Genomic DNA, 27474 nt, shown 5'->3' with positions numbered 1-27474 from the left:
TAGTTACCTGGGTTTGTTAAACTCAGTGGTACAAGTAGTTCCCTGGTGGATCCCAGTTGCTTCAAGCCCTTGAGAGCACTTAATGAAAGGGTATGTTTTTGTGTCTCGGACCAGAGAACTTGAACCCTTTCCCTGCCATATTTCACCTGAGCATCATGGCATGAGATAAACAGAGAGCTATACACAAGCCGCAATAGTTTAGCAATGCTTTTACATAAACATATTAAATCAATGCCAGTGAATATCTCAAACACAAGCTGAAAACATACATGCAAACACACCTGAATGTGATCTTGTGGGACTGGTTATATCTAGTTGGAGTGGGATTCATAAAAGTGAGAGAGAGAGAGAGAGAGAGAGAGAGAGAGAGAGAGAGAGAGGGCAGGCAAAGTTTCTCGGGTATAACAGCAAGGGAGTAATGTGATGTTCTACAAGCTCTCTACATCTAACTCCAATCCCAAAAAAGGACATAAATAAAAGCCAGTCTGCTAGAAGCCTCTGTTAAAGAGGGAAAGTTTGAAGAGGAGAAAGAGGGAGAGCGAGGAAAAGGAAGAAGAAAAAAGAATACTGTTTTCATTGGAGACATTTCATCTGAGGATTCAACATGGGGTGAGTTGAAAATGTGAGATTGCATACTAATCTAACTGTGACCGAAGTAAATCATGTATATGTTATGGATCAAGCTAATGTGAGTAATATATCAGCATGGAGGAGGTCCTAGAACTGTGAGGTGATTGATATACCTCTTGACATCAGGATGTGGTGTGTTTGAGTGGGTGTGTGCTGTTCCTCCCTTTTAGTTCACTAGGCCTTCTATAAAAGCTGTAGGTTATGTAACAACATAATGAAACACATATAAAGTTTATTCTGTTTATGACTTTCTTAGAATCATACGAAGGATATAGAAACTGTCAAGCCTTTTTGTTAATATAACAGATTTATGGTCTTTTGATTTACACTCACTGTATGTTGTGTCATAATTATGGGGGTCTGTTCAATTGTACTGAGCTCATATATTTCACTTTCAACAGTGTTTGTTTGTCAAACCCAAAAGCTATTTTAGGACTGTATTTTAGGACTTGTTTTTTTTTTTTTTTTTTTTTTTACAAATCTTCAAAGCACAGATATGCAGCTCACAAAACAAAACAAAATTGCACTGACATCACTTTTGAAAAACTGGGTCAATCATTTTAACGGACATAAAACAGCTATTCGAGTCTACTAGACTAGTTTGGAAGTGAACACTCAGTTACTATTTATTGTATCTATATTTACTCACATCGTTCCAAACTGTAGAGTTTGGGTTTCTCTTGACATAAAACAGGTCATACTTACAGTACCTGCGGATGTGATAAATACTGGGTGAACTATTCTTAAAAATATGCCATATATATTTTGTTAGCTAACTGGAAAGTAGTTGATACGCTAAGGAAATGTGTTAAAGAAATATTCACTCTCATTCTGGTTAACTCCAGTTAGAGCTTTATAAGAATTCTCTATGGCCATGTTTTGAATGAGAATTCTACTAGGTGTGTACTGTACATGTATGTGTTGTGATTTGGATTAGCCTTTTTTACATACATACAGATACTTTCCAAATGGCATGTGTCTTCTCAATTAAAAAAAAAATTGTGAGGTTGCCGTAGACAAAACTCTCAAGAAAAAGATCATGCATATCTCAGATCCCTTCAGAGGAAAAACAGTTTCCTCTGTTAGTATTTGGAGATCCCCTTGTGGTATGGTAGATGTTTAAGAATTTTATTTATTCTCTTATTTTTTTGGACTACTTGTATAAGTCACAAATTCCACAGGGGATAGAGCTGCAGAGCCAAGTTCTCATTGTGTTGATCTTAAATTTCCATTTCTAGGCAAGAGTTATTCCAAAGCCCTCTGACTAAAAATAACTCTGAAGGGATGAGCAAACACTTTGCTGAGAGCAGATTTGTTGATGGAAGTCAGAAAATTATTGAATTCTGAACTTCCAAATATTTATCTTTCATGTGAATTTTGTATGGTATTAATATATGTTTGTCTGAATTTTTCTGAGATTTATCTATCTATCTATCTATCTATCTATCTATCTATCTATCTATCTATCTATCTATCTATCTATCTATATGAATATACTGTGGTACCAATACAGTGGAACTTAAAAATAGGTCACAGGTTCCACATTATTTATTTTAACATCTTGAAATAATGCATTCTAGTACATTGCCACTTCACAATTTTTAAGATAATCACTTAAAGCAGGACTTTCCACATGATGGAAAGTTGATGGGTTTATCTGCTTCTCGTATCAACTGAAGTAATAAAGCAAGAAAATGACACAGCTGTCACAGTGGATATTCTCTTATTTCTCTTTACACACATCTGGCAGTGTCCTCTGATTTTTCAACCAGTACTGAATCAATCCTACTTGTACAGCAGTCTGGCTCATTATATACCTGGTCTATAAATATGATATTTTTGACATCTTGTAATGATAATGTTGATTCATATTTTCTTCTCCATCTGGCATATGATGACTGTCACTTTCAATAATTTGTTTCTTTTTCAAAAGCTCATAGGGAACACATTAATTAATTAATTAATTTTTTTGGGGGAAACATAGCCTGCTCAATTGTGACTTTTCCTAAGTTACGTCCCCTCAAAAATTACTAATAGCCAGGTGGATGACAGTATAATGTCAGTGTGTGTGTGTGTGTGTGTGTGTGTGTGTGTGTGTGTGTGTGTGTGTGTGTGTGTGTGTGTGTGTGTGTGTTTGGTAAAGGCTAACACAATTTAAAGACTGATATTACTGTTTTGTTTTTTTTCAACTGCACACATTTTAAAAACGTTACCCACAATTCCAATAGTTGCACACGCAAAATGTCTCACAGCTCTTGCAAAATAAAGCAATGCATTCAGACTATCACAAACACATCTCAAAAGCAAACACTTGCAAAAGCCTTTGTCATAATATTACATTTTTCTTATGATTGCTTAGACACAATTATAAAAACAGGGCTCATTTAGTCAAAACACTACACACAATTTACACATCCACACACAAAAGTATCAGAACATCTCAGATCTTTTGCAAAACGAAGCACTTCATTTCAAACTTTACAATAATTTAACAAAACTTAATTTCGGTATCATATGGCACACACATGGTTCATACAGTTGGATTCTGTTTAAACCACTTAGGCACTGCTGGGCACCATCTTAAACACTTTTAACATTCCTATTTTTGATGCAGATTTTTTGTTGTTGTTTCAGATATTGTTAAAGTACGAGAATATATTGACCAAACACAATACATGAGACAAGTATTGAACATTCATGAAAATATTTATTTCTCACCACATTGTAAAATCTTTCAGTACATCATTGCAATTAGGCTGCATTTTGCACTGTAAATCAGAACATATTCCAAATACAATATACAGTATTACATAAACTTTTGTGTTACACCAAAAAATAGAAAACACATTGTTCAAAACATATAGATCTCAGTGAGATGTGCATTTTTAATCTCAAAACAAATTTCTTATTTTTCCGTCATTGTCTTTTGATGAACAAAAACATGTTCTATCATAGTAGCTCAAAACTGATCAGAAATTACTACTCTGCTTTGATCTTTGCAATTTTTGTTCTTCCTCCTCCTTGTACCCCTATTTTTAGAGTACTGTACCCTGCATCTCACAAACTGTGATACTGTAATTTTTGTTCTTTGTTGATATGAACCTGCAACCAGTCAAAATCTATTGAGCAGACTGTTAACAAATAGAAAGCACAATGTTCAGGGCCATACAATTTGTTCATTGTACATTATACAGCCTACATGCACTGTACTACAGTATTCAATACTAAAAGCGATGTGATCAATGTGCTTCTTGTTTTTGGGCTGGGTATGGCCAGAGCACTCTGTCGACATCACAAGCAATATTGTCGCTCCTGATTCAACTGGGGAAGAAGCCTCTTGTGTGCCGTATCCAGCCCTGACATGATTCCTCACCTATATCGCCACAGGCTAAATGGCTTGCAACAGATTTACTCTGGTGTAGGTTTGTCTTTCATATACTTTCCATCTCCAAAACTCCTCAATCAGATTCAGGAAAGATGAGTATGGAGGGAGGTACAAGTTCATAAACTGCCCATTGATGATAAACCATTCCCTTACCTGAGCAGCTCGGTGAAAACTGACATTGTCCCACACTATCACATATGTGGGAATGGGAGTCTCATTTAGCTCTTGACCCTGCTGCTCAAAAAAAAAAAAAATCTCTTAGATTGGCAATAAATCTTAGAAGGTGCTGGGTGTTATATGGACCGAGTGTAACATGGTGATGTAGAACACCTTGGTTGCTGAAAGCAGCACAGATTGTGGCATTGCCACCTCGTTGGCCAGGGACTTCAACAATGGCCCGCGGTCCAATAATGTTTCAGCCTCACCTTCTCTTTGTTAGACTGGAGCATGCTTCATTGACAAAGATGAAGTCATGGGATCTGTCCAAGTATTCTAAGTCAAATATTGTCTGTGTAGATACTGTATTTAAAATTTTGTAAGTCATACAGATAGTACAATTAGGCCTACTCTATGCTCTTCTGATTCACATAGATTGTATGTACTGAAAAATAATGTCATTCACATAATATGTGTTAGTACTATAGACAATCTGGATTACAGAAAATGTTTCTGAATGTACACGTACTTGCACATACTGAGCTCTCAGTTGTTTCACCCTTGGTGAGTTGCACTCAAAAGGTACTCTATTGTTTCATTCGCATCCTGTTAAAATGCTCACACTGTTGATTCCCTTGAAGTGTGTGTTGTCTTGTATCACTCGTTCCTGGATTTCTCTGAGTCGTATTACATCATCTTGAAGGACCATCCCCTCTATAACGGCCTCTTGCTTACGAGTGGATATAGCTGTCCTTCCACCTGCATGTGGCAGCCTTGCAATTCTACAAAAAGTAGATGTGCAGTTACAAAACATATTCATGCAGCACTATACATACAGTGATGAACAAATGTCTATTGAAACAGCTGCATATAGTTTAGTACAGAAAATTTGCAATTACAAAAATAAATTAGTATACTGTACCTGTTCCCTTCTCTGAATGTCCTTATGGTGAACACAGAAAATCAGCTTAAATTGGGTTGCACTCTAAGTCCTGCTTCCCTCATTGTCAGTCCATGGACAAGAACATGGTCTATGATTGTTGCTCGATTTTCATCAGATATTTCCACTCTTTGTTTTCCGCTTCCTCTTCGTTCTCCTCTTCCTTGCCCACCTCTTCCTCAACCTCCTCCTCTTCCTCTTTCTTGCCCTCCTCCTTCTTTTCCTCTTTCTTGCCCTCCTCCTTCTTTTCCTCTTTCTTGCCCTCCTCCTTCACTTCCTCTTTCTTGCCCTCCTCCTTCTTTTCCTCTTTCTTGCCCTCCTCCTTCTTTTCCTCTTTCTTGCCCTCCTCCTTCTCTTCCTCTTTCTTGCCCTCCTCCTTCTCTTCCTCTTTCTTGCCCTCCACCTCCTGTCACAGTGTCTGGGTTGTGTTCCCTGGGTTTCCACTAGGTGTCCTCCTTTCCCACGGTGTCTGTCACCTTATCACTTCCTGTTCCCTTATTTGGTCACCTTCCTCTTTGTTGAGTAATTGATTGTTCCCCACCTGTCTCCTGTTCCCTCATTATCCTTCTGTGTATTTATACCCGGTCTGTCTGAGTCTGTGTTACGGAGTCCTTGTTTTATGTCCTATGTGAATTCATGTCCGTCGCTTCTTGCCTTGCCTTGCCTTGCCTTGCCTTGCCTTGCCTTGCCTTGCCTTGCCTTGCCTTGCCTTGCCTTGCCTTGTCTTCGTGTCTTCGTGTCTTGTTTATGTTGGATTTGGATATTCTGGTTTTTACCCTGCCTGGACTGTTTACCCCTTTGGATTACCCTTTAAATAAATGACTTACTCACAATTGGTTCTATCTCCGTGCCTCATTGGATCCCTGCCGTGACAGAAGGACTCCGTCACAGTAGGAACCAGCGGTATGTCATTTTTCCGTTCCCCAGCCAAGATGGCGGAGCGGCGAACCAAGTACCTTCGGTTAATCGCCCTCCGCCAAGTGGGTGCCCTGGCTCAGGTGTTCTGGTCCCTGGCCGAGGGCATGGGCTACAACGATGCGGCCCTCAAGGACTATTTCAATGGCGGGCTGGATGATCCAGTGTCTCAGGAGGAGATGGCGCAGTTAGAGACAATGGAATTCTGGGAATTCGTGCGCTACCTGCAGCATCGGTTTCGGTGGGATGCCCCAGCCACTTCTGTCTCTTCCGGTGGGGTGGTCGTCAGCCCAGCACCACTGCCCAGGATGGCAACCAGCCAAGTGCCACAACCCAAGATGGCCGCCAGTCCAGCACCACTGCCCAGGATGGCTACCAGCCAAGCGCCACAACCCAAGATGGCCGCCAGTCCAGCACCACTGCCCAGGATGGCTACCAGCCAAGCGCCACAGCACAAGATGGCCGCTAACCCATCGCCAATGCCCAAATTGGCCACCGTTCCAGCGCCACAGCCCAAGATGGCCGCCAGCCCAGCACCAATGCCCAAATTGGCCACCGGTTCAGCGCCACAGCCCAAGATGGCCGTCAGCCTAGCGCCACAGCACAAGATGGCCGCTAACCCAGCGCCAATGCCCAAATTGGCCACCGGTCCAGCGCCACAGTACAAGATGGCCGCCAGCCCAGCGCCAATGCCCAAATTGGCCACCGGTTCAGCGCCACAGCACAAGATGGCCGTCAGCCTAGCGCCACAGCACAAGATGGCCGTCAGTCCAGCGCCACAGCACAAGATGGCCATCAGTCCAGCGCCACAGCACAAGATGGCCGCTAGCCCAGCGCCAATGCCCAAATTGGCCACCGGTCCAGCGCCACAGTACAAGATGGCCGCCAGCCCAGCACCACAGTACAAGAGGGCCGCCTGTCCAGAATCATGGCCCAAGATGGCTGCTTGCCCAGCGCCGCTGCACAGGATGAGAGTCTCAGTTGACCCTCCGGAGTCTAGTCAGGTTCCAGTTGACCCTCCGGAGTCGAGTCAGGTGCCAGTTGACCCTCCGGAGTCAAATCAGGTCCAGTGAACTCTCCAGAGTCGAGTCAGGTGCCAGTGAACTCTCCAGAGTCGAGTCAGGTGCCAGTGAACTCTCCAGAGTCGAGTCAGGTGCCAGTGAACTCTCCAGAGTCAGGGCTGGTCACCGCTGATCCTCCAGAGTCAGGGCTGGTCACCGCTGATCCTCCAGAGTCAGGGCTGGTCACCACTGATCCTCCAGAGTCAGGGCTGGTCACCGCTGATCCTCCAGAGTCAGGGCTGGTCACCGCTGATCCTCCAGAGTCAGGGCTGGTCACCGCTGATCCTCCAGAGTCAGGGCTGGTCACCGCTGATCCTCCAGAGTCAGGGCTGGTCACCGCTGATCCTCCAGAGTCAGGGCTGGTCACCGCTGATCCTCCAGAGTCAGGGCTGGTCACCGCTGATCCTCCAGAGTCAGGGCTGGTCACCGCTGATCCTCCAGAGTCAGGGCTGGTCACCGCTGATCCTCCAGAGTCAGGGCTGGTCACCGGTGATCCTCCAGAGACTAGGTTGGTCACCGGTGATCTTCAAGGACTGAGTCAAGTCACCGGTGATCTTCAAGGACTGAGTCAAGTCGCCGGTGATCTTCATGAACAAAGGCAAGTCACCATTGATCTTCATGAGCAAATACAAGTCACCAATGATCTTCATGAGCAGTGTCAGGCCAGCACCAATCTTCTGGAATCCAGTAAGGACACCAGGGGATTACCAGAGTTTTGTCGTCCCGTTGGTCCAGCCGCACGGAGGTCTGCTCCGCTTGGGGGGCTCTGGTCCTGACCACATGGCTGTGGTGGTCTTCTGCTCCGCCCTGGGGGCCTTCCGCCCTGACCACATGGTTGTGGGGGTCTTCCGCTCCGTCCTGGAGGACTCTGACTTCATCCACAAGGACGTGGTGGTCTTCGGCTCCGCCCTGGGGGGCTTCCGTCCTGACCACACGGTTGTGGTGGTCTTCTGCTCCGCCTTGGGGGCCTCTCGTCCTGACCACATGGCTGTGGTGGTTTTCTGCTCCGCCCTGGGGGACTTCCGCCCTGACCACACTGTTGTGGTGGTCTTCTGCTCCGCCCTGGGGGGCTCTCGCCCTGACTACACGGTTGTGGTGGTCTTCTGCCCCACCCTGGAGGACTCTGGTTTTGACCACAAGGACGTGGTGGTCTTCCGCTCCGCCCTGGAGGACTCTGGCGTCGACCACAAGGATGTGGTGGTCTTCTGCCCCGCCCTGGGGGGCTTCATGTTGTTGTTTTTGCTTTTTGTTTTTGTGTTCACTCCTGTCCCTGTTCCTTTTCTGGTTAGTCTTTTACCCTGCCTGGACTGTTTACCCCTTTGGATTACCCTTTAAATAAATGACTTACCTGCAATTGGTTCCCTCTCCTGTGTTTCCTGTAACGCCGATCGTGACACCTCCTCATCGCCCACCTCGCATACGCACTCATCCTCATCCACTCACATCGTTTCTTCTATCCATTCTCAGACTTTCTCCTTCTCATCTTCAACAACCTGTTTGCTCTCTGAACTGACTTATATTGGTTGTGTCACATCATTTAAAAATCAATTTTGAGTTGTTGTGTTCAATCAATGACATGTGTTCTCTATTTGTATTTGATTGTTGCCACTTGTGTTTACCAGTATGGATGACATGTGCATTAGAGTGCAGAATGTGTTTTGAGAATGAGAATGTGTTTAGAGAAAAGTCTAAGTGAGATCTCCAAATTGTGTTTTACCATGTGAAATGGTTTAAGGTATTGACAACAGACTGCACAATTAGCTTAATGAGTTCAGGCAACTGAGAACCTTGTTCAACAAGTGGGTTTTAGTGTTTTAGCAATTGAGAAAAACTAACTTTTTATAGTGCTTATACCTTGATTGCTGAGTTAAGCATCTAATTGTCTGCACACCTGATGGCCGTGTTTGATCATTAGGTTCATATGTGTGGTATTTTGGAAAGCAGTGTCTTGAAATGGCAAAGAAGTGACATTATGTTAGATTTCTGTGTCTAATATAGATAAGTGTGTTTAGTGTTTTGCAAAACAATGTGTATAGTGTTTTGCAAAAAGTGTGAGGCTGAGAATGTGCTTATAGTTGTGAAGATCTGGGATGAGGTTTTGCTCTCTGATTGTAAGGTTTCACTAGCTGTGTATTATTTTTCATTTTAGTGTGTAAGCATTCGTAAAAAAATCAAAATAAATTTTGAATAGAGAATTGTCTTTTGTGTTCTGCAAAAAGTGTCAAAGGCTGAGAATTAGCATATGGGTTTGCTGATATGGTGTGGTTTGGTGTTTGAGTGTCAGGTTTCAGAAATTGTGTGACAAAAACAAATTTAGTTTGTAAGGAGTTGAAAAAAAAACAGTAAACTTTAAGTACTCATTATCCTTTGACAAACACTGGACTGATTCTTCCATTAACTGACCAAGTGCACACGGTTATCAGACAAAATGTGTTACGGCACATCACAGTAAGAGAAGCGATAAACTTTAAGGTGCAAAAAAAAATGCAGTTCAGTAAATCTATAATTATTTTGTTTCCAGATAAGACTGCTGATGTTCCCAATCATGATCCTAATCACTGTCTAATTTCAGTCAACCATTGTGTGAATAACAAATATACGTAATTTTATTACATTAGCCTAATATAGCTTTGTAAAGTGTTAGCCTGTCTTTGATAAATAAATAAATAAAAACATAAATAAATAAATAAATAAATAAAAACAGCATGAAACAACACTCATAGGGTTGTACCCTTTGTTTGTGTGTGGAAAGAAGTGTGACAAAATCTTGGACACTGCCTCAGGGAAATCAAGAGTGTTTTCACACACTGAAATGAGCTCCTCTGTTCTTTCCATCAACAATTTCCACTGAATTAACTGCTTGCACAGAGGAATAGATATACATGTACATCATTAGAGTGGAAAAACAGAGTAAACCTTAACCTCCTTAAATATTTGTTTCTATTCTGGCTACATGGTTTTGTGGTATTGTGACAACATGCTAATGTCAAGAAGTGTCATTTGCCAGAAGAAACTGGCATTACAGGTGCAATACATGAAGGGCATGCTCAGGAAAAAAAACTAACAAAACAAAAACAAAAACAAAGCAATATTAAAGTAGTCCATACAACTCATGTTCTGTGATCCAAGTCTTCTGCAACCATGCAGTGTTGTGTGCAGAAGCAAACTAATGTTAAGGTCATTACTTCACAAAACTCTAATCATATATGTCAATATACCACCAATTGCACAGGTATTGTATGTATCAGGACAAAACATCATTGATATCAAACTTGACATCTATGTTTGATTTGAGCATGTCAGTAATAAAATATTATCACACAAGTTTTTTTTTGTGTTCTTTGACTAGCTATTACATTGACACAAACCCCATCAAACCATGAAATCTGCATTATATTCAGCATCAATCTATGACCCAAGTTTTATAAAATTGGGTTCACATAGAGGTAACCAATAGTGTGTTTGGACCTACAAATGTGTTCCAGATGTACTTCTATTGTTAGCAAAGACCTACCTTTCGCCCTATTTTACAACTGTTTAAACTGAGGGGATAGTTATAAATCATAATGATAATTGTGGATTTGACAAGTATCAAGACTGATTGGATGTGTAATGTATTTCCATACATAGCAGCCAGCAAACTCTCAAAGACAGCCTAATGTATATTGATCCCAATGAAAAGAATATAGGGGCTTAATAACTATAGTAATAACTGTTGTAGTGTGTCATGGATTTATGTTTTTAAATGGCTCCATTATCTAAAAGTACAATTTGTATTTATACTTAGTAATAGAGTATTTGCTACATATTATGGTTTACATTGTACTTATTAAAATATACAGTTTTTATTATTATTTTAAGTATTTTAGAGGAGTATGTGCTAGACCATAATATATATATTTTTCCTAAAAACTTGTGATGGAGATATGACAACAGGTTTTGCATCACAAGCATCACTCATGGGAAACAAATATATTTGCAATTCACATTTAACATATGCATACGATTTCCAGATGGACAGAGGTGTTTTATATTCTTAATTGTGTGCCAGCAAATAGAGACATTCACTTCAATGTCATTACTGATGAGCTCATTATGCAGTGGTAATTTACATAATGTATTTTTGAATGTTAACTGACGATGCAAATGTGTTCCAGTTAAGTTAGCACATGAGATTTGCTTGACCAGTTTAACTGTTATTAATTTAAGGAGCTTTCTGCAACAGGTAGACCACAGCTCAACTCAGCTGAGGCTCTCCTGACATCCTGTTATATATCTCATAAAACAACCTGAATGTAAGGGTAAGCCCTCCCCCTTGCACACTTTCCTTTGTGTTTATTCCAGATCTTGCTAGACCTTCGTGATGTTTACCAGGGATAGCTCTGTGGTTTGTCAAGCTCAGAAAGAAAGACTCAACCCCCTGAAACCCCCTCCACTACCTCCCAAAATATTTAACAATATTCAACCAGAGCTCAGAACTGTTCACTGGGGATGTTTTCTACTGCAGCAGATTTTCTCCGAAATACCCTGCTTGTGACCCCTTCACGGTCCTAGAGGAGATGTGATGTAAAGGAGAATTCTGTGCATGCTGGAGGTAACTATGCCTACAGAGCATAACTAAGGTCTTGATGTGCATGCCATGGCATAAAAACTTGAAAACAGTGATCATGTAGTGCATGCATTTATAATAAGAATTGTAAAGGAATAGTTCACCCAAAACAAATAGTTTTCCCCATTTTGTTTTAAACTTATTTACATTTGTTTCTTGTTTATTTATTTATTTGAGTAATTAATTTACCTTTACTGTATGTAAAAAAATAAAAAATAAAGTTTAAAACAATGTTAAAAATTTTCTTTTGTAATTTGCCTTATGTTACACAAAAGAAATGTTTGACATTTCCATTTTGGGGTAAACTATCCCCATAACTTTCAAGGGGCTGTTATTTTAAAAGATTTTTAGATTTGAACATTTTGACAAAACATTAAAACTTTTTGTGATATATCTATGATATTGTACGATGATGCATTGTTGCCACACACGTATTTTTTTTTCCCCACCTCAATTGTAATTATGAGATGTTATATCGTTTTAAAGACATATTTTCTCGTTAAAATGACATCTTTCCTCATAATAACGAGATGTTTTCACATTAAAATGACATCTTTTCTTGTAATAATAAGATACTTTCTCATTAAAACGACATATTTCTCGTAAAAACAATGTTTTTTCATTAAAACAACATATTTTCTCGTAAAAACGATGTTTTCTCATTAAAACAACATATTTTCTCGTAATAACGAGATGTTATGTCATAAAAACTATATAATTATGCCGTTAAAACGACATAAAGTAGGTGGGCAACCAGAATGTAAATTGCAGATGCAAACTTTTGCCTTAATTTTATTTGTTGCATCCATACAATATTTTTTTAGAGTGTGAAATATAAATTCTCACAGAATGTAGCCTATTCATTACAAATATATTGAACCATCTCTTTATGTTTTTCTAAATCCCAAAACGGATTTATACATCAGTAAATTATCTATGAACATGTTTTATAGGCTATTTTAGATTTGAGAAATACACATGCGTTACAGACGTTTGAAGACATTATATTTTGTAGACTTTCTGTGCTTTACAATCCACAAACCAGAAGCAACAATATCTCCAGAGAAGGGTTGGCCATTCTCAAAACATAAAATATAAATTGAAAGCAGAATTTATGCAAATGCATATTAAATGCTTTAAAAACTTTAACAGAGATAAGATTTTTTTAGTTACTAGTCGTTCATTTGTCATTATTCAACTAATCGCAGGTTTATATAAAATTTACATCTATAATACATAATGAGCCTAAATATATTCCGCGCTAAAGCACATGTATTAAGTTTTCCACAAAGCACAGGCAGAAGTAGCTTAATAATTGTTAAAAGGAGACATTTGAATTATTTATTAACAAACAAATGTTTTCTTGTCGGCTGCAAGATGAAATTCACAGTGCTGACTCTCTCCATATGGACGCGCCTTTAGAGAGAAATGCAACCTTTACAGATTACATAATGCTTTCGTTTTGAATTGATTCGTTTAAAAGTAGATTTGTTTCGAGCTTTCTGTAGATATATTTCTCATGTATGTGAGACACACCAATTTTCTGTTAGTTAATTATTAGGAAAAATTCAAGTGATTGACAGGGCGCCTCCCTGTCATGCATGCACATTAATAATTTTCACACAAACACTTGAATATGAATGAATTCACATTTTGCATATGTATTACAAAGTAAATCATTTTTAACATGCAATTATCCAAAATAAAACCAAACAAGATTTGTAATGAAGATAAAATATGTAGATAAATAAGAATAAATGCTGCGAGTAGCACTCAGCATCATGCACGCCGTGCAAATCTTGCACTCTGATGAATGTGAGGACATTTTATTAATCAGTCAGTTCTTTAGAGTTTCAAGGATTTAGCTAAATCTGCAGGTTTTACCTATTCATTTCTTGTTTTAATTAGGCCTAAATAATGGGAGCGAAATTATACAGTGCATCACGTTTTACTAAAATAAAGGAAATAATTTAAAAAACGCAACAATTTCTTAATCAGTGTACAGACAAATATCTTTTTTCCAAGAAGTTATCTGTCAAAATAAAGGACAAGAAAACAAATAACAAAGTAGTGCGTGCCAAAAATGCACTCGGTTTTATTAAAGGAATTTTAAAATATAAATTAGGCCTAATATGTGAGAATATTGACATTTTGCATATTAATCCATGTAGCCTAGCTCACTAAAATAGGCTACCACTTTTAATGCTCTGATGCAAAGTAAACCACAATTTCTTTAGAATAATATAACACATAATTCATATTATATAAATAATACTGCACACTTATTATGTGTCAAATCTGAAATATGGTTTAATACTGTGTAGCTTAAGCCGCGTTTCCACCGCAGGAACTTTACCCAGGAACTAGGGACTTTGGGCTGGTACTTTGTGTGTTTCCACTGCAGGAACCAGGAACTAAATACAATGCCCCTCAGAAAGTCCCTGCTGGCAAGGTAATCCAGTTCCTGAACTTTTGGGGGCGGGACTTGTGCGCTAAACATCCTGATTGGCTGAGTTCATGCAGCAATGTGATCTCAACCACCATTTATTCAGATAATTTTCAAAATATTACTGTTATTGTGTCATGAAATGTAATTTTAAAAGTATTTCAGGCGAGAATGTAGTTGTTTAAAACTCAAATCTGTGGTTTATTCATAAAGACAGCGCCTATTTAAAAATGTTTTTTGCTGATTTCGGAGACGTTGAACGCGTGGAGCTCAGTCCTCATGTATCCACCGAGAGCAGACTCACCTCTGCAAAACCTTCTGACATTCGCCGCTGGCTCTGACGTCTCTTTAGTGGTTAAACATAAAATATAATTCATTTTGGGTAAATCTATCAGGTAATCTTCGGTATGTATTCAATTTATCTATATGTTAAAATGAAAGTAAAAAAGGCAAATTGATATAATATTTAGTTTCAGTGTAATGGCTGTATAAATACACCTTTTCCTGAACTCAGTACATTTCTGCAGCTATTATTATGTTTACATGAAAATGAAAGGAGGCAGTGGTATTTGATATCCTATTTCATTTTATTGTAAATATACAGAGAGGAAAATTGCAGTAGCCAAGGCGAGCTGACTGATGTTATCAAGTACGCTGCTGTTTGCAGAATTACCGGATTTGCGTCGTCGCGGACATCACACTCCCGAGTCGAATGCACAAAGTCTGAACTACTGAGGATGCACGTCCAAAATCAGCGTACTTTGTATTGAGAAACACGTGCAGACCTACGTCACCAGTCTATTTGCCTAATCTTCCCTTAGACTGAGGTGGAAACACAGAAAGCAACAGGTCTGGGGGGGAAAAGTTCCTAGAAAAAAAAGTTCCTGGTACAAATGTTCTGGGTAATTTCGGTGGAAATGCGGCACTAGAGAACAGGCTCGTAGGCTTGACATTTATCCGGCTTAAATTTGTTCTAAGAAATGCACATAACTTCATAAGTACTAAACTTTCATCTGTGAATATTAAATATTTTAACTACATTGTCTTTTCTTTAATTTTCCACAACTGCAGCTGTCAAATGTAACACATCAGCTAGGCAAAGCTGTCGGCTATTTGCGAAAATGTGCTTTGTACCCAAGAGAGCACATTTAACTTGTGGTTAAAGTGCCACTCAGCGGTCAAATACACTTTGCAGATATGCCAGCACTCGCGGCGGTAGAAACAACATTTTGGTTAGCCACCTACTGTATGTCATAAAAACTATATGTTTTCCCATTATTATAGATATGACACATCATGTGAGCGATAAGTGACTGTCCGTGCTGCTGTCACCACAGTCTGACATTAAACGAGGATCTGCACGCTGTTCAAATTATTTAAATACACTGTTTTAAATGTATTTTATTGTAATGGTTTTAATTGTAGCAGCATGTTTATTAGGATTAATCTCCAATCTGTCTACAATATAGTGCTATCCAATAACTGCACCCATGACTCATTTAAGCAATGATCAGATCAAAACAGTTATTTTTGAATAATCGCCTCTCTGCTTAATATTTCTTTATTTTAATGATTAAAGTATGATTTGACAAATTGAAACACATATAAGACATTTTCTAATAGGCTAATAATAATAATAATAATTATTATTATTATTTCGTTCTGTTTGGCAAATGGGTAAACGAATGGGTAAAAAAAAAAATTTTTTTTTGTATTTTTCGTTACTGGGTTAAAAAATTAGCTTGCTATTTGTGCATGGGCTACCCTATGGTGAAAAAAAAACCTTTTCACTCACCCTGTCTTTGCTGTCTATCCCATCACACAGAATAAGAGTTCATCTCATGTACCGCTCTGCAAATTAGTCACAATAACATTTCTTCATAATGTCTGGCTGTTGTATAGGCTATATTCCTTGCAAATATACATCTCATATAAATTATAAGACTGCTCGGTTTGGCGGCGCAGGCGCGTTCCCTTAGGATAGATATTGTGATAACAGAGGAAAGAAATGTATTTTATTTTCTGTACTTCCACAATAGCAACAGAATGTTACAAATTGCTTTTGTAAAATAGCTTATGTCTAAAGGTCTACTTCGAAACAATCGAAAACAAAGTTGTGTTTATTTAATTTGTATAGCCTAAATATGTGGTATGTTGTATACAGTATTTCCCATCTGAGCACATCTGTATTTTGTGCTCACACCCAGCGCAGCCTATTCCTTCAGTATAAAGCAAATCCTGGAATTTTTACCCATAAGAAGAACACGATGCATGGCATGATTCAGCTAAATATATCATTTAATAATATATAATCAGACTAAGGTATCAAAGCTGCTTACGCATGTGAAACAAATATTAAACATGAAGCCATTTGTTTATAGGCCTACGAAAAATCTAGCTGAATTTTCGTTTGCCCATTTTCAAACAGAACGAAATAATAATAATAATAATAATAATAATACTATCAAAATCAAATTTTTGTGGGCACTAAGACATCTTAGCAAAAATACAATTTAATTTAAATACATAAACTCCCCAACCTTTTGTTTTGACCTCCTATGGGGACTCAAAAGTCAGCCCCCCCCCCCCCATAATTTATACCTAATTTGCTTAATTTACCAATTAATATATTAAAATACATTAAAAAAACATATCACCATCTTCTTCCTGTGCTTATGTTACTTGCATCTATAACATCAGGATATTATAAAAAAAAAAAAAAAAAAAACTCTCTAGTGAAAGGCTTGATAAAACGCCAGCATCTGAACACTGTCCAGTTTAATGGTATCATTCAAAGACAATCAAATGCAAGGAAATTTCGGACAATATGTGGTTAGTGGGATTTTTCATGTTACTTTCATTTCTTGCATCCAGTGCACATCCACTTGTGTCTCTGCAGTAGGCCTATACCATTGGTTTGACCCCACATTCAACCCCATTCTCTCTGTCTCTATTAAACCTGCTGTTAATAAATGATTTTACTGCCATATTTGTCTTGTTGATCGCTACACAGGACAAACTAAGCACTCAAAATTGTTTCCACTGGAGGACTGCATAGGACTTCTCTTCATCCAACGCTATCCACCATAGCACTGACTTTTGGGTTTACAATAGCAACTGAGCTGTTTAATGTAGTGCATGGAATTATGTGAAGAAATAGAGTGTTGTTTGACTTATGACTGAAAGGTGAACCGAGTAGTTTAGTTTAGAGTGACTTGAGTGACCACATCTGGACAGTGTTTCAGCCCAGCTAGCTGACTTTGTGTGTTCATGCACATATAGTTGGGGACACTGTGACAAATGGTGCTTGAAGTTTTTGAATGTAGCATGTGGTGTTGTAGATGGGGGCCACAGGAATCCCACCATAAGCCAAGCATGTCCTGACATGATTTCTAAGTTCCATCTTCTGTGGAAAGATAGTAGGAAGTGCCTGCCAAATGCAGCCACTGATAAATGAACTGAAAAAGAAAATAGAAAAAAAAGAAGAAGAAGTAGAAGAAGAAAAAGAAGAAAATAGAAAAATGTTTTATTGAAACATTGTCCAATACCGTTCACTCTCACTGACATACAGTCTCTCCAGAGAATGCCATTAGCTCAGCCTGGCCACCATGTATACAATGGAATCACATTTGTACCCAAGAGAGCACATATGCCTTCAGTGGTATCTCCCTCTCCCAGGAGAGAAGGAGGCACCATCTGCTGGTAAGGCTACACCATTGTGTACAGAGATGGTGTAGTGCTTAGTGGTGGGTCAGGGCTATTCCAATATTAGGCAATAGGTTAGCAAAAGAGTTCAAAGGGACGAATGTCTGGTAAGGACTCTGAATTTTGTTATTTTAATAAAATCCAATGGTTTTGACATTTGCATCTTTTTTATATTTGTGTTTGACTGTATATACTGCATGCCCATTACGCAAATTGCATTTTACATAATATAGTGAACATTCAATTGCCATTAAAATTTATTTATTTATTTATTTTTCAGTTGAAATTCACCCTGTCTTTTAATTATCCGAGCTTATAAAACAGTTAAATGTATAACAATTGTAAATGATAACAATTAAATATTATGTTGATTAAAATACTTTCAAATGTAGCTTGAACCATGCTACAATCACTAATTGACATGTCATGCGAACTACCCATATGGTATCCTTGGCATATTGATTAACTTGATGGAGTGGTTGTGAGGAGTGTATTTCCTAATATCAAATGGCAGTAAAACATATATAATTTATACATTTTACATACAAGCGCCAAATGAATTAAAAAAAAGAGATGTGATACAGGATACTCATAATGTACCAAAATAGCTACGACTGTTACAAGTGTTATAATTACCTTGAGGTCTGATATTAAGGTATCTATCCAAATAACAAGTTTTAAGAGTTTTGTTTAACCTTACTTTGTGATAGACTTTCTTTTAATGTGTAAATCCGCGTTCAGTGTGTTTGTGTGTGTGTGTGTGTAGGGAGAGAGAGAGAGAGAGAGAGAGAGAGAGAGAGAGAGAGAGAGAGTAGTGAAGCCAGTGTAGACGCCGGTGGCTGGTTGTGGTGGAAGTGTCTTTGTGACTGAACATCAGAATAGAGCAGGCGGATGATATCCACCGGCTGATCTGTAGAGGCAGAATGGAGTTCTATCCTCCAGAAAAAGAAGGGATGATGGAGGCTTGGCTTGACGACAACCTAGAGTTCGCACATTCTTATTTTGTACGAAAGGCTTCTCGGTAAGTTCAAAGGCTAGTTCAGTTGAAAGACATGTAGTCCTGTAATGAGGCTGTATTCCCGCTTGCTGCAGCTGCGCAACGCAGCGTTCCATTTCCTTATCATCGCCAAATAATTTCAACCTTAACTTTAGCTGTTTTAAAGTTTGCGTTGTTTGTAAAGGAAAGTGTAAGTATTTACTGTCTTTTTTCCTGTGAACTCCGATGTAAACATAATTTGGAAATCGTTTGTTAGAGGAATTAATCATATCTGAGGTTGTGTGTAGCAATTTCACAATGTACGGGTGTTTTTATGTGACATACTGTATGCCAGTCGTTGATAAACACTACTCTGATGTATAGCTACTCATTGCTTACACTGTTTAATCAATAACAAACAACTAACAAAGGTGTGAACTTTTATATCAGATTAATTAACACACTTCCATAAATGTCCAGACAACTATGTGCTCAGAAAATTATGTCCAGTACTGGTGAAATTATAAGGAAGAAGAACAGACATAACACATTATGAAAAAAAGCAACCTGCTTTCAAAAGAAAACATATATTTTCCAGTTCTGTAGTTTCATATGAATGTGTATGATTTGATTCATACAAAAGTGTAAACGTTTAAAAAAAAAGAAAAGAAAAAAAAAAAGAAATAAGAAATGTTGGGTGTAAGCAGATCATACAAAAATGTATGAATCATAGGAATTCAAATTTGCCATCTATATTGCCAAAACACAAAAGTAGCTTAGAATTAGATTGAGACTGTTTAAAATTTTTACAAATTCTATCAAACCTTGTGCTGTTCCTGGCTGTATAGCACCTACATTTCTGCCCTTTGGGAGTCCCAAAAATTAACTGATTAATTTTTAAGTTTTATTTGCTTTTACTCAATTATATTTTTCTTTAACACCTGGCCAGCTGTTTGTTTGCTTGTTAATTAATAATTAATGTATTTATTTATTACCAATGAAAAAACAACCCATGCAAATCCTATGCTATTTGATTGGTCAGGACAAATTAAGACTTCTTAGCATGAGCAACTTTAGATGAAGTTACTAACTTTAGGAAATGGTTGGATGGTGTCTCTTCAAAGGGAATGTTATTTATTTAAACTATTCTAGCCAAGGACATTTTAGGTTGGGTCCACTGAGACTATGGTGGTTTGAATATCCTACCCCAATAATAAACATTTCATTGAAAACATTTGTTACAGGCTATTTTAATGCTTTAATTGTAGTGTTAGTTTAATGAAAGCCACTACATTAGTGTTGTTTTGACAGATTTGGAAATAATCTATCAGCAAATGTTATGATTGTGGGTTGTTATATGCTCCAATGTTTTCCATTTGAGCTGCTAAACTCAATGTCCCATTCAACTTTCAATGAAAACTTCGAGAAAGTTACGTAGAACCTCTGCAACAGTTCATTATATAGATAAGTCCAGTCCAGCAAACTGCTTATAAAACCTAGAAATAACTGAGGTGAACCATGACAGTTTTCTTCACTGTTTTATCTTGCTGGTCAACTGTTTGTAGATGAGATTTTCCAGCTGAATAGCAGAGACATTATAAGAGGAAGCCATATGGCAGCTCTAGGAATGGAAGTCCCACCTTAAAATGATTGTGTTTGTTTACTGTATAATATGCATGCAAATTCATTTGACCAGCATGAAAGGTATAGGAAAAGTTATGAGGGCAGATTTTAGAAGCCAAACTTGTATAAGTGTTATACCTACCTAGGAAATAGCTGCTTGGTTGTATTACCAAGATAAATACCCAATGAACTTTGTGACTAGGTATATTCAGATTAGGCAGTTACTGTGATTTAGTTTTGAATTGGAATAGTTTTTTTAATAGGTCAAGAGCTTGCTGAGCTAATGTTTTTGGTTAATTTTTTTTTTTAAGGGAAATGGTAAACGCATGGTTTGCTGAACGTGTCCACTCCATTCAGCCATCTAGGGAAGCATCAAAAGCTCTGCCAGAAACTTTATCGGCCTTCCATCCACTGGGTCCAACTGATGCACCTTCTCCAAGTCCAGCTCCATCCACCCCTACACGAAAGATCTCTGCATCTGAGTTTGATAGGCCACTTCGCCCCATTGTTGTGAAAGACGCTGAGGGTTCGCTTACTTTTCTTAGTGATACAGAAAGGGTGCAAATGCCACTTCCTCCTCCCCAGCGGCCTGGCTCAGGCAGTGGGACAGATGAGGGTGGAGGCATTATGGACTCAGGAGTTCGTGAAAACGGGGACCGCTGTGCTCGTCTGTTGGAGCTTGTACGTGATGTTTCAAGTCACTTGGACCTTACTGTCCTCTGCCACAGGATCTTCTTACACACTCACGAGTTGATAGCAGCAGATCGCTATTCGTTGTTCTTGGTTGGAGAGGACAGTTCAAACAGGAAGTTCCTGGTTAGCCGGCTATTTGATGTTGCAGAAGGATCCACTCTTGAGGAGGCTTCCAACAGTGGTATTCGCCTAGAATGGAACAAAGGAATTGTGGGGTATGTGGCAGCCACTGGACAGCCTCTGAACATCAAGAATGCATATGAGGTGAGGCTCTGTCATTTCACCTGCTGTTTGCCATTTCAGTGTTTTATTCCTTAAAGACTATACATTAGAAAGCCTACATTTGTTGATATTGTGAACCTGTGACACATGTGAAATAAAAAATTATGACATTTTAAATACATCAAATCAAAATAAATACAAATTGAAAAGATAAGTAGAAATTATTGGTCATGAGATGGGCTAGTTGTTAAATGACAGCAACTAAGAAAAATTCCATCATTGTTTCTTCCATCAGACTGTATCATCACCCTTTGATCTTATATGAATGAAACATTGGATAGATAAATGTTTGGATTTACCTGCATATCTCAATAATTAGATAGAATTTCTGACAGCAGTTTTATTAAAGCATTCTCCTCTTATCGGATTCCTCTGTATTACCTTGTGCATGAGGTGTCATGTGCATAAGGAGCACTTTGGTTTCAGAGGCTGAAATAAAATTTACTGCTTTATAATACCATCCAGTACTAATAAAAGTATTTCCTCAGAAATGCAATTTAGGCTATATCTCTTAAGGCCTTTGATTAGATTTAAATGTTATGCAATTCAGTTGCTAACCAACAGTTTGTATAATGATGGCAGGTATTTTTAGCTCTTTGTAATTTAGTTTAGTCATGTTTCTACAGAGAGAGGGAAAGGAAAAAGAGAAAGATAGTGAGAAAGAGAAAGAATAATAGAATAAAATGAAGATCTTAATCTTTAACAGGATGTATCTTAAAACACTAAAATTAAGGTTAAGATAAACCCTTAACCATGTTTGGCATGAAATTAAAGTGTTTAATGGTTTTGTTGTAAGACAATGTTTCATACAAACATTCAATATAAAACATCATGTTTTCGCATATCACAACAGGGTAAAATTAAAAAAAGAACACTAGGTCCTCATGGTGGCATTAAACACCATCTGTCTCTCAATCAAACATATTTGTTAACTTGAAGTTTGTAATTTCTGTGTCAGTAACGGTGCCAAACAGAACTGCAGTTGCTTTGTGTTGCACATACACACCTAGATGTTCACAATTGGAAAATTGCCATGTGTACTCAGGAACACAGTTGTTTCTGAGCCACAAGAAATGAAGAATAAAATGACGTCATGACAGTGCTGATAAGGCTGGTGGTATCACAACAACAGACACAAAGTCCCAAGGCATTCTAATCAGGCATACCCTACCCTGCGACCTGAGCTAAACACTGAATTAACAAATTCAACATATTTTATAGATTGATTATTTATTTATTTATTTGGGGTAAACCATTTAATTATCTGAATATTGAATAAATAAGCTTTCCATTGATGTATGGTTTATTAGGTTCGGACAATATTTTCAGAGAATAACTGTTTGAAAATCTGGAATCTGAGGGTGCAAAAAAAATAATAATAATAATAATTCCAAATGAATTATTAGCCATGCATATTACTAATCAAAAATTTAGTTTTAATATATTTACGGTAGGAAATTTACAAAATATCTTCATGTAACATTTTTCTTTACTTAATATCCTAATGATTTTAGGCATAAAAGAAAAATCGATAATTTTTGGCTATTGCTAAAAATATACCCCAGTGACTTAAGAAAGGTTTTGTGGTCCATGGTCACATTTATGACTAAGTTGTATTTCTAGGGAGCATAGAATGGAACTATTTAAAAAAAAAACTACATTGTCTAACGAAATGGGCAGCTGATTTTTAAAATAGTGATATTACGGCAAGTTATAATTTGCTGGATAAATGGGAATTGTGGTTGATTTATTTCCTCTCCTTCAGGATCCACGTTTTAATGCAGAGGTGGACCAAATTACAGGATATAAGACTCAGAGCATCTTGTGTTTACCCATCAAAAATCACAGAGATGAGGTGAGAGATGAAGTTAAGCATAAAAAGTGCCTGAAATGTTATACGATATTTACAACATTTGCTATTAAAACTTAACTGCTACATTTTATTAATGCTTAAAGGTTGTTGGAGTAGCACAAGCAATCAATAAAAGGTGTGGAGAGAACAGTGCCTTCACAGAACAGGATGAGAGGGTGAAACATTTGCACATTTCATTTTATAGTTATTTTATATTTTCTGTCATTTTATTATAAAAATTTGTCATTTTTCATCTCAACAGGACTTTTCCTCGTACCTGGCTTTCTCTGGCATAGTGCTACACAATGCACAACTCTATGAGACATCACAGCTGGAGAACAGGCGAAACCAGGTATTTTTCCACATTTTAGTAGAAATTAATTTTGTATAGGCATGTTTGAACAGTAACTTGGCTATAAGCAGTGATCATGGTTTGGGGTGTTTTTTAGGTGTTGTTGGATCTGGCTAGTCTGATCTTTGAAGAGCAGCAGTCTTTGGAGGTCTTACTGAGGAAAACCGTGGCTACCATCTTGTCTTTCATGCAGGCCCAAGAATGTACTGTCTTCATATCTGACAGGGAAACAGCTGTAAGACCAAAATATCTCATCACATTTATTTCCAAAACACCAAAAACTTTTAAAGAATTCTTATGATCATAAAACATGGAAATATCAAGCATGTTTTGCATTTCTTTGCTGTGACCAAGATATTGGCTATCCAAAATATCCCTTTAGGATGCTTGAAAACAATTTAAGCTTGGGCTTTAAACAGCATGCCTTTTTGACATCTGGATTTTTAGCCTAAAGCAAAAAATTCGCTTGTAGTTGAGACTAAATGTTCTAAAAGAGAATTAAATATATCAGCTTTTATCAGTGGAGGCCTAGTGAGAACATTGGGGCCGCAGCAAGCAATATTTTTGAAAGAGGGTCTCTGAGGTATTTGTGGGGGGAGCGGATTTATATCAAAGATTCAGGACGAGATGAGCAGATACTGGTTCTGCTGATACTACCACACAAAAGAATATTGTTCGCAATATTACAAAACAGTGGCTCAAAAAACAAAACAAAACACTGAGAACCACTGAGCTATGGGTTGTTTAGAAGATTAAATTGCATATAATGCAAAATATTTTGTTTAATTTAGAAAAACACATTTTAATTAGATTAATTACAGAACATTATGGTGTATCTCTCTAGGCCTAACTAATGTCTAAAGTGCAATTTATTATTTTACATTTTACCCCAATACGATTACAATCTTTTTGTTAATAGTTCGCCAATGCTAATGTACTGCATTTAGGCATTTTAAAAGAGAGGCTGAGGATATTTCCATAGCTGAGTGAGAGAGTTAAGAAACACTTTATAGCAGACTCTCTAGCAGAGAACTTCGCTCAAATTGCTTCCTTATTTGCCACAGCCAAAGAAATATGGCAACAAACATACATGCACCTCATGTACCCAAAATACCTGATATTTAAAAATAAATAAAAAATTCTGAAGGAAATACCAGTGCTTTCTGAATACATGTGCATCTCAGTAAATTAGAATGTAATGGAAAAGTTCATTTATTTCAGTAATTCAACCCAAATTGTGAAACTTGTGTATTAAATAAATTAAATGCACAGAGACCGAAGTAGTTTAAGTCTTTGGTTCTTTTAATTGTGATGATTTTGGCTCACATTTAACAAAAACCCACCAATACACTATCTCAACAAATTAGAATACTTCATAAGACCAATAAAAAATTTTTTAGTGAATTGTTGGCCTTCTGGAAAGTATGTTAATTTACTGTACATGGACTCAATACTTGATAGGGGCTCCTTTTGCTTTAATTACTGCCTCTATTCAGCGTGAGGTGATCAGTTTGTGGCACTACTGAGGTGGTATGGAAGCCCAGGTTTCTTTGACAGTGCCCTTCAGCTCATCTGCATTTTTTGGTCTCTTGTTTCTCATTTTTCTCTTGACAATCAGGTCTGATGAGTTTGCTGGCTAGTCAAGCACACCAACACCATGGTCATTTAACCAACTTTTGGTGCTTTTGGCAGTGTGGGCAGATGCCAAATCCTGTTGGAAAATGAAATCAGCATCTTTAAAAAGCTGGTCAGCAGAAGGAAGCATGAAATGCTCTTATAAGTTCTTGGTAAACGGGTGCAGTGCCTTTGGTTTTCAAAACACAATGGACCAACACCAGCAGATGACATTGCACCCAAAATCTTCACAGACTGTGGAAACTTAACACTGGACTTCAAGCAACTTGGGCTATGAGCTTCTCCACCCTTCCTCCAGACTCTAGGAGCTTGTTTTCCAAGTGAAATACAAAACTGGCTCTCGTCTGAAAAGAGGAGTTTTGACCACTGGGCAACAGTCCAGGGCCCGGTTCCCCAAAACGTTCTTATCGCTAAGTAGTTCTTAACCTATTCCTTAACCTCTCTCTTAACCTTATGGCACGATTCCCGACACGTTCGTACGCTAAGTATATCTTCTGTAAGTCACACTTTCGTAAGGTTGGCCTGGTCTATTCGTAAGCTCTCTCTTAGCGTTGTTTGAGCTCAAGACGCTAGTCACCGCCACTGTGCAGCAGTCTTTAGAAATCAGCGCAGCGCAGTACAAGTCAAAAACTATTGTATGTTGACAATGTTGTGGCTCAACAATGATTTTATGTTATGGACATTTTAAGACTCATAATAAATTATTTTCGCAATGGATACAGGCCTATTTATGAAGTTGACTTTGACTTGGTATCAGAACTAATATGGTGGTAATTAGCCTAAGCTTTTTCGAAATGTAATTAAAGCGAATTGGCAATCACTTTTGATAATTAAAATCTAGCAAACAATTTGGCTCTAAATGGCTAAGATCTATAAATGGATAAGCATGGTGGTGTCCAGTTCCAACGTGTCCTTGTATTGAATCAAAGACGGAGCTGGACGCGGAGCCGTTTAACACATGTATATTTTTTTATTCGGCAAAACTTTAGCCCTTTTGACATTTTTCCTAACGTGGCTATATTAAAAAAAATTCGCCTCCCAAGACAACTCATTATGGAGCTGCTGGACCTTCCCAGACCTGCGCTTGGCAGGCTAATGCGGCGGAATTCTGCTTTAAGCCCAGAAGTCCAGCTGCTTGCAGTAGTAAGGTTTTTTTTTTTTTTTGCTACAGAGAGCTTCATCGAGGTCGTGTGAGAGGGCTACAGCCTAATCAAGACCTCAGTGTGGAGGTGCGTCCACACTGTCACCAACGCCCTTCTGCGCCATGCCGGGGATTACATCCTGGTGGATGGCAGTGGCACACTCATCCCTATCGCCAATCCATCAGTGATTGATCAGGCGTACATATCGCGAAAGGGATACGCGGCCATAAACGTGCAGGTTATAGTGGACCATAGGTGTGTGATCTCCGACCTGGTGGCAAGGTCCAGCAAAACTTCAAGTTCCTCTGACGAGAAGCTTGGTGCTGTTTTTTTACGTTGCTTCCCCACCATATTCTGTATCTAACTCTCTCTCTCGGTTCATTGTAGATAGGTTGCTTTTTGTTGAAAACATTAACCAATGGCAATCAATACCGCATTAAACAGAAGTAAATGCAGATTGTAAAGTACCTTACCATTAATATAAAAGTGTATTACATCATTTTTATAAGTCGTTAAACCCATGTCAAGAAGCGGCACAAGTGGCACAACGGGATAAGGAGGGTGGATGATTAGCGAGGAATACCCAGTTCGTCTACCCGTCACAACATATCGTGTGAACATATTACTGACCATTTGATAATTTAATTTATAGTCTATATTTTACTGATAACTTAAACTATGTTAAAATAAATGTTACTGGAATAATTTGAGCAATGTTTCATTTGCATAGAGCGTGTTGAATTTCTTAACGCCGTAATACACCTTCGCGTGATTCCTGAGCAATCGCTGCCAACTAATTCAGCACCTTCACTCGGGACAGCGCCATTGTAATGTCGGACGTAAGAGGCAGTGTGTTAAGAAGCTTCCTAAGGGACACTTCGGGGAACACACTTAGGAACATAAACAACTTTGGTAAGATATATCTTTCGAGGTCTTCTTAGCGCGCCAAGAGTGAGCGTTATCGGGGAACCGGGCCCAGTTCTTCTTCTCCTTAGCCCAGGTAAGACACCTCTGACGTTGTCTGTGGTTCAGAAAATTCCTTGACACGTCTGTGTGCTCTTGATGCCTTGAC

General features: G+C 38.3%; 1 protein-coding gene across 3 annotated transcripts in view; it reads left to right on the top strand.

Annotated features, from left to right (window-relative positions):
- Nucleotides 1–425: 425 nt before the first annotated feature.
- Nucleotides 426–27474, top strand: part of pde5ab (phosphodiesterase 5A, cGMP-specific, b) — a 51399-nt gene continuing 24350 nt past the window's right edge. For 2 of the 3 annotated variants that reach the window (XM_059536811.1, XM_059536803.1), the window contains exons 1-6: nt 18674–18868; nt 20758–21403; nt 23187–23276; nt 23378–23449; nt 23536–23625; nt 23723–23860. In XM_059536811.1, the coding sequence (XP_059392794.1) occupies nt 18771–18868; nt 20758–21403; nt 23187–23276; nt 23378–23449; nt 23536–23625; nt 23723–23860 (1134 nt within the window). In that variant the 5' untranslated portion in view covers nt 18674–18770. Of the gene's footprint in view, nt 610–18673; nt 18869–20757; nt 21404–23186; nt 23277–23377; nt 23450–23535; nt 23626–23722; nt 23861–27474 lie in introns of those variants that run through there. The other variant, XM_059536819.1, reaches the window with a different exon arrangement.

The sequence above is a fragment of the Carassius carassius genome, chromosome 3 (assembly GCF_963082965.1).
Source record: "Carassius carassius chromosome 3, fCarCar2.1, whole genome shotgun sequence".
NCBI classification, from domain to species: Eukaryota; Metazoa; Chordata; class Actinopteri; order Cypriniformes; family Cyprinidae; genus Carassius; species Carassius carassius.
The sequence above is the reverse complement of the archived record's forward strand: the minus strand, read 5'-3'. Positions and strand labels throughout refer to the sequence as shown.